The 7,640-nt window shown below is 46.4% G+C and overlaps 2 protein-coding genes across 2 annotated transcripts; one reads left to right on the top strand and one right to left on the bottom strand.

The window, feature by feature from the left end:
- The first annotated feature begins 3,257 nt into the window (after positions 1-3,257).
- Positions 3,258-5,358, top strand: LOC137424811 (histone H2A). The gene has a single exon (XM_078775973.1). It carries the CDS (start codon positions 3,258-3,260, stop codon positions 3,630-3,632), a length of 375 nt encoding a protein of 124 aa, XP_078632099.1. The 3' UTR covers positions 3,633-5,358.
- A 776-nt stretch (positions 5,359-6,134) lies between these two features.
- LOC137425875 (histone H3) lies at positions 6,135-6,583 on the bottom strand. Its single transcript, XM_078775137.1, has one exon. The coding sequence runs from the start codon at positions 6,581-6,583 to the stop codon at positions 6,173-6,175; it is 411 nt and encodes a 136-aa protein (XP_078631263.1). The 3' UTR covers positions 6,135-6,172.
- Positions 6,584-7,640: the final 1,057 nt, after the last annotated feature.

The following is a 7,640-nucleotide window of genomic DNA, read 5'->3' as shown; positions in this document are numbered from 1 at the left end:
TTCATCTCCTCAAACCCAAAATAATAATACAAACCCTGCTGTCAACATTGCATTTCTGGTGCAAAACAATACGTAATACAAAGATCAAGTTGCCTGAAGCTCCTTCGTGAACGAGTTGGTGGCTCTGAAAAGAGCCGTTTTGTTGTTGTAGCTGTTAATGAACACCACCCCCAAAATGTTTAACCACCGAAACCGTAAAGTATACGGCCCTGGCGCTTCAAAGCGTACACCACATCCATGGCAGTAACGGACTTTAACCTCGTTGAACCACCGTCCATTGTAAATGTCATTTTATTCAGGTTCAAACAATGAATTCTCATGACGTTCAAGTTCAACCAGTAAACAGCAGAACCTTTCGCTATTATTACGAAGCTTTACTTTAACGCGTGGAAGATCTTTGAAGTTGCTGCATTACATGGAAGACCTTGCACCTCTCTTGGACGACAAGGGATGAATTGAACCAGTCAAGTAAATGTAAATGAGATATCACAACAGTTTCGTTTACAACACCTGGATGCATCCACAACATCACACGAAGCACGACACAAGAACAGGGGAGTAACCGGGTCGACGATTTTATTCGCGTTTGGATTTAAAAAAAACTTTCCAACCATTGCTTACACCCGTGTGCTGTTGGTGAGTGGTAAACAAGTATATTCACATTTGTGATGGTCCATGCAAAGATGACCTCGACACGAACCTCCAAAAAGGAGTTTTTTCATGTTTGTATCATTGCCTTGCAAAGGTGGCTACAGACAGGTGCACATTTCACCATTAACTTTGTGAGGTTTCATTCAGGTCAAAGAAGATATTTTACTCGTGAAAAACAGATTCTGAGCACAGAAACAACTTTGGCGAAGCCCGAGAACGTGTTCGAGTAAGCAATGTTCTGTCAAAGCAGATCGTCCATGTGCCGTGTCGGGCCGTGGAATGCGGCGAAAGGTCCAGATATTTGAAAATATCCTTCTCTCCGTTTGCCAGGATGTGCTCGTACCTGGAACGATTGTGCGCATTGCGCATGGAGTTATCGTTCATATGAATAACAAAGCTCAAAGTGACGCAGGAAACACAAACCGATACGGTGAACGACCCCATCGTTTTCCGAACGCTCACGTTGATTTCAACGACGTCCGCTCGTTCACGCCATCACTACAACAGGCGACGTGGCGAAGCGACGCTTTATTTGTGAAACACTGAACTTTTTGGATCTTCGTATTACCTCTCATACTCTTGTTGGCGCGTAATGTCGGAGTCTGTTCCTGTTTCAGCAGCACTTTCAACTTCGGCCTCGTCTGTCAAGCGAGGGAAAAATAAACCTGGCGCTTCCAAGACCTTGAGGAAGACTGACGGCCCCCTTTCGGAAAAGATCATCAAGGTGGTGGGATCGAGCAAGGAGCGAAATGGTATGTCACTTGTCGCCTTGAAAAAGGCCCTGGGGGCAGATGGCTACAATCTCCAACGGAATTCCGTTCGTATCAATTCGGCTGTGAAGAGGCTCGTTGCAAGTGGAAATCTTGTGCCGACCAAGGGAACGGGCGCTGCCGGCTCATTCAAACTGAACAAGGAGAAGAGTGCGAAAGTGAAGAAGAGCACCAGTCCCAGAAAAGTTGTGAAGAGCACAATCAAGTCTGAAGCGGCCAAGAAAGCGACCAAAAAGCCAGCAGTGAAGAAGGTGGTGCGGAAGGTATCTCCCAAGAAACCGAAAAGACCTATCGCCGCCTCTTCAAAGCGATCCAGTAAGTCGCCTGCCAAGGTGAAGAAAAACGTGAAGAAGGTTCTGCCTAAGACGAAGGGAAAGATCAAGACGACGAAACCAAAGTCCAAGCTTGCAACCAAGAGGTTGAAGAACAAGAAGGCGACGCTCAAAAAGAAGCGAGAGGAAGGGAAGACGAGAGAGTCGAGGTGAAGTTTCTCTTGTTCCTCCTCGTCTCACTTGCCCGAAACCCACAACGGCTCTTTTCAGAGCCACCACCTCGTTCACTTGAAAGGAGCTGATCCGATGGTTCATAAAATCACTGGTGGGGCTGGCACATTGCAAACAACTTGGTGCATCCTACGTGCAGACATAATAGATATAACCTTTATATACATTATTCGATGAAGTGGTTTGTGAAAGAGCTTTATAAACAAGAGCACGAGGTTCAAATTATTTGCAAGACCAACAAAAGTTGTTCCATATTCATTCATAACTTATTTATATCAAACAATGACCAAAGAATGGCAAGTCACGTGACTCAACACGCAATGTTAAATATGCAACATTAAAAGTGTGTCATCACGACTACCATTACTTAGTATTTACCAAATTACTAATTTCTAAGATCACTTAGTAATTGACCCATTTGCCCCAATGTTCAGGAACAATGTCCGACCAATAAATGAAACTTGCCCCATTTGACATTGACACAGGTCGTTGACCATCCCCGTTTACCTGTAAACCCAGTGCCTCGTGTCTGGAAAAGCTCGAACATTACACTATTCTTCGTCCTTTCTCTGCACTAAGTTTCCTCATTCGGAATCCAAATACAAAGTGCTCGCAGTATTTATGAACCGTACACTGTACTATGCATATACCTGCATCTCGTCAACGTATGAGCCCAACTAATTCAGACATGTCGATATTTCACTGAACCATCCTGAAGCCCCGTCCCGATCCACCCAGCACCCCCTGTCTAGTTCATCAAATCAATTCACTGGGTCTTTATCTTTTCCCAGTCTTTGTTAAAAACAAACCAAATGCTTCATAAAACACGTCTGCGTCTCTTTCTGACCCGGATACACTATTACAATACACACACAAAAGGGAGTGAGAGGTGCCGAGTTCGGTGAAAGGTCGATTACACTTTCAAGAAAGGTGTTGTGGCTCTGAAAAGAGCCGTTGGGTGGTGTGGTGCGGAAGGTGTGCACAAGACCTTGGACGAGCGGGTGAAGCTCGCTCCCCGCGGATACGTCGTGCCAGCTGGATGTCCTTGGGCATGATGGTGACACGTTTGCGTGAATCGTGAAGGATCAAAAGGTCAAGGTTCAAAAGGTCAAGGTTCGAAAGGTCAAAGTTCAAAAGATTCTGGCTCACATGCAAATATATGGATCACACAGAGTTTGGAGGCGGAGTCCACAACTTGATGTTCAGCCATTGGAAAGGGAAAAGATGGGCGTGTGTGATTCCTGATCCGAATTCACCCTTAAAACAACTCAATTCGCACCATGACGTTCATTCACGTTTAGGTTACTTCGATATTTGTTCCTCTCTGCGAATCATGTCGGGACGTGGTAAAGGTGGTGGAAAGGCTCGTGCTAAGGCAAAGACTCGTTCTTCCCGTGCTGGGCTGCAGTTTCCCGTGGGTCGTGTCCACAGACATCTTCGCAAAGGCAACTACGCCGAGCGTATCGGTGCCGGTGCTCCCGTCTATCTGGCGGCTGTGCTCGAGTACTTGTCTGCAGAGATCCTGGAGCTCGCCGGTAACGCTGCACGAGATAACAAGAAATCGCGCATCATCCCGCGTCATTTGCAGCTCGCCATCCGCAACGATGAGGAGCTGAACAAACTGCTGGGCGGGGTGACGATCGCGCAAGGTGGTGTACTGCCGAACATCCAGGCCGTGCTGCTCCCCAAGAAAAGCCAGGGCAAGTAAACGGCTCCGCCTCACAAGAGTTCTTCAGCTCTCCCACAACGGCTCTTTTCAGAGCCACTCAAACCTTTCCGAAAGCGGCATCAGCGATACACGATCCGTGTTTTACACAAAACTCTGCTGTGTGTTGAAAAACCCTACACGGTTCTTTCTCGTTTCCTTTACATTTCAAAACCACATGCAGAACTTTGAACGCCAGTTTTATTATTGTCTCATTTGAGAAACGACGTCGAAAGTGCTGTCGGAAGGGGAACAGTCTCCGCCATTTCACACCAAAAGGAGAGAACGAATTCGAGAATCCAAAATCAAGTGCAGTCTTGTACAAACCTCGTCGTCTCAACTCGCCGCCGATGTTGTGACGGGAGAAGCGGACGTGGTGGAAATCAACGTCGGCGTTCGGAAACAATGAGAAGTGTTCTTTTGTTTCCGTTTATTTCTCGCCTCACTTTGACCTCCGTAATTAACGTGAACGATACATCCATGCGTAATGCGCACAGCATTCTCAGGTACAAGCACATGCTGGTGAAAGGCGAGATGGACATTTTCAATCCTCTGCACATTTCACCATCTTCCACGGGCCGACACTGCAGATGGAAGAGATGCTTTGACACAACATTGCATTGCTTACTCGGTCGGATACGTTCTCGGGCTTCCCCCAAGGAGCTTCATTACTCGGGCTCATTTTCACGAGGTAAATCTATTCTTAGACCAAACTTAAACGTTAAAATTTTCATTGTGAAATGTGCACCTGTCTGTAGCCATCTTTGCAAGGCAGTCGAGCAAACAAGCAGAAAATCAGCTTTTCTGAGGCTCATGTTGAGGCCACCTGAGCAAAGACCAGCCGAGAGTGAAAATACTTGGTCACGAACAGCACACGGCTCGAAGCAATGCTTTGAATATTTTTTTGTTTTTTTTATCCAAACGTCACGGTCATCGAGCTTGTATCGTGCTTCCTGTGATGTGCCGATTCCATCTCCGCCTTGTAAACGAAACTGTTGCGTTGTCTCATTCACAATGAGCTGCTCAAATTCATCACCTGTCGTCCAAGGTAGCGCAATGATGGAGAAACTTTAAGCATTCATTGGGTTTGAAGCTCAATGAAATGATATTTGAAAGAGACAAATTTTAAACGAGGCTACAATCGAGGGTTCAACGAGGTTAAAGTTGGTTCGCGGACAAAAGAGGTATTTTTACTTTTCATCAAATCCAAACTGGCATCAAAATATCGTACGATGACTTGATGCTTTTGAAGCTTATTTCCAACTTCGGTGATGTGAGCGCGCGTTGTTATTTGCCAAAGTTCTACAGTTCAAGTTTTGTTCAGAATTAAATCGTCGTCAATTTTGCAAAACTTAAACCTCATTTGACAGGATTACGTGTTTACTTGAGTGAAAGCGATGGGATCGGAAAAGCCAGTGCAGTTGCAGATGGTCAAAACGAAAGGACGACGTGCGCATGCGCGGAAAGTGAGGTGAAAGGGGTAAAGGGTACGAAGAGCACACGCGGACGTGAGAGAAATCACCAAGGAAACCGCAATGAAAATAATTAAATGTGGAAGGGTCAAAGAGCAAATGGTAATATCGAGTTCCCACCAATAGAAAGCCTCAGTATCACCACCAAAAAGACACACGAACGCTCGTTTCGTTTATTCACCTTTGCATTCAACTCCGATCGTCATTTTTGGACGTGGTAAAGGTGGAAAGGGTCTCGGTAAAGGAGGTGCTGAACGTCATCGCAAGGAACTGCGTGATAACATCCAAGGAATCACAAAGCCTGCTATTCGTCGCCTTGCTCGTCGTGGTGGGGTAAAGCGCATCTCGGGTCTCATCTACGAGGAAACCCGTGGAGTTCTCAAGGTGTTCCTGGAAAATGTGATCCGCGATGCTGTTACCTACACGGAGCACGCCAAGCGCAAGACCGTTACTGCCATGGATGTGGTGTACGCTTTGAAGCGCCAGGGCCGTACCCTCTACGGTTTCGGTGGTTAAACATTTTGGTGGTGGTGTTGAACAGCTACAACAACAAAACGGCTCTTTTCAGCGCCACCACCTCATTCGTGAAGGAGCTTCAGGCGACTGAACTTTGCTTTATGTATTATTTGGCACCAGAAATGCAATGTTGATAGCAGGGTTCATATTATTTTGGGTTTGTGGAGATGAACGGGTCAAATAATACATGTTATGGTTAAAATGAAAAATGTGTATTTTAACATGAACCACCTTCAATGTATCATGACACATGATCCCCAACAATTGTCACTTGTCAATCCTGTGGAGGTTTCATTGAAACATTGTGAAACCCCATTCCCTGAAGACAGCCAACCACCACATCTTGTTCAACGTTTCCCGTTCAGTCTTCAAAAAAAGGGCATCATAAAACGTATTTCCTTCCGACCCGTATACACATTATACACACAAAATGCAGTGATCGATGGCGAGTTCGGTGAACGGTCGATTACACTTTCAAGAAAGGTGTTGTGGCTCTGAAAAGAGCCGTTGGGTGGTGTGGTGCGGAAGCTGTGCACAAGACCTTGGACGAGCGGGTTAAGCTCGCTCCCCGCGGATACGTCGTGCCAGCTGGATGTCCTTGGGCATGATGGTGACACGTTTGGCGTGAATCGCGCACAAATTAGTGTCCTCAAACAGCCCAACGAGGTAGGCCTCGCTCGCCTCCTGCAGCGCCATCACTGCGGAGCTCTGGAATCGCAAATCGGTCTTGAAATCCTGTGCGATTTCACGGACGAGGCGCTGAAACGGCAGCTTGCGAATGAGCAGCTCCGTGGACTTTTGGTAGCGCCGGATCTCGCGCAGCGCCACAGTTCCTGGACGGTAACGATGCGGCTTTTTCACGCCACCGGTGGCTGGAGCACTTTTCCGTGCCGCCTTTGTCGCCAACTGCTTTCGGGGAGCTTTTCCACCTGTCGATTTACGGGCGGTTTGCTTCGTTCGAGCCATCGTAACCGGCAAAGATCAACACAAAACAAAACAACAGAGAATGAAAATTGAAACAAGATGACAAATGCGCGGCCAGATTTTGTTTGCGCCGAGAGACGCTTCGGTTATTGGCTATTTGCTGCCACCTTTTGCACGTTTGCTATTGGCTGCGTCAAAACCATTCCCATTCGCTGAAGAATTAAGCCCCACCTCACGTTCCATCCATTGGTTGAAACTTCACTCTCCCCTCTCCATTGGCTTAAATCTGAGTCCGATGTGATCCGCTACGCGAAGGAAAGCTCCGTTCGCCTTCCCTTGCTCGTTTCTCCCACCAATATCTATCCTGAGCTCCTTTGGGCCTGTTCAATGCTTCTGTTAACGTGAAGAAGCAAAAAGGAAATCCTTGCCGATATTTCCGTTTGTGTACCGTGATATAAAAAAATTTCACTCACGAATCGATTTCAAAATTGGGTAGTTTGTCTTGGTGGGACGGAACTACATTTTTATTATATCACAGTCGTTGTACGTTATTTGTAAATAAAATATTATTGCGATATTGCAGGAACCGCATATTTGTCAATAAATCGAGAAACAGAAAATGGACGTAACAAAAGCTTGCTTGAAAGACGAACGTGCAATTGCGCAAACCCGGCAGAATGGTAATTCCATCGCCGAACACAAGCAGGAGATTAAATTATTTGGTTTCCAGAGCTCCGATCTGATGGCTTTGCAGGCGACATTTTGACCTCCCTCGTCGGTCTGTTTGAGGACACGAGGATAGCGTCATCCACCGTCCATAAAACTCGAAACCTACAAATCCCTTTTTGTGCATTAATCTGTCAGAATTGGATTTGTTCATAACTTGAGAGTAAAGAAGAGGGGAGATCAAACGGTAATAAGGCAAGGGTCTTTCACTCAGTTGTTAATGTATGGAATGGTCGCTCCGGAAAGGTAGTGGCAGCAGAAACTACATTAGTCTAAATTTTGTTACGTGCTCCTCCCAAAATCCCGGTCACGGTGTACCTCCGAGCCCCGAGAGGAGTCACGGCAGAAAGATGTGTTATTTTGTATGCCAAGG

This window comes from Myxine glutinosa, chromosome 4 (genome assembly GCF_964187855.1).
Source record: "Myxine glutinosa chromosome 4, kmMyxGlut1.1, whole genome shotgun sequence".
Classification (NCBI taxonomy): domain Eukaryota; kingdom Metazoa; phylum Chordata; class Myxini; order Myxiniformes; family Myxinidae; genus Myxine; species Myxine glutinosa.
Note: the sequence above shows the minus strand (reverse complement) of the source record. Positions and strands in the feature narration are given on the sequence as shown.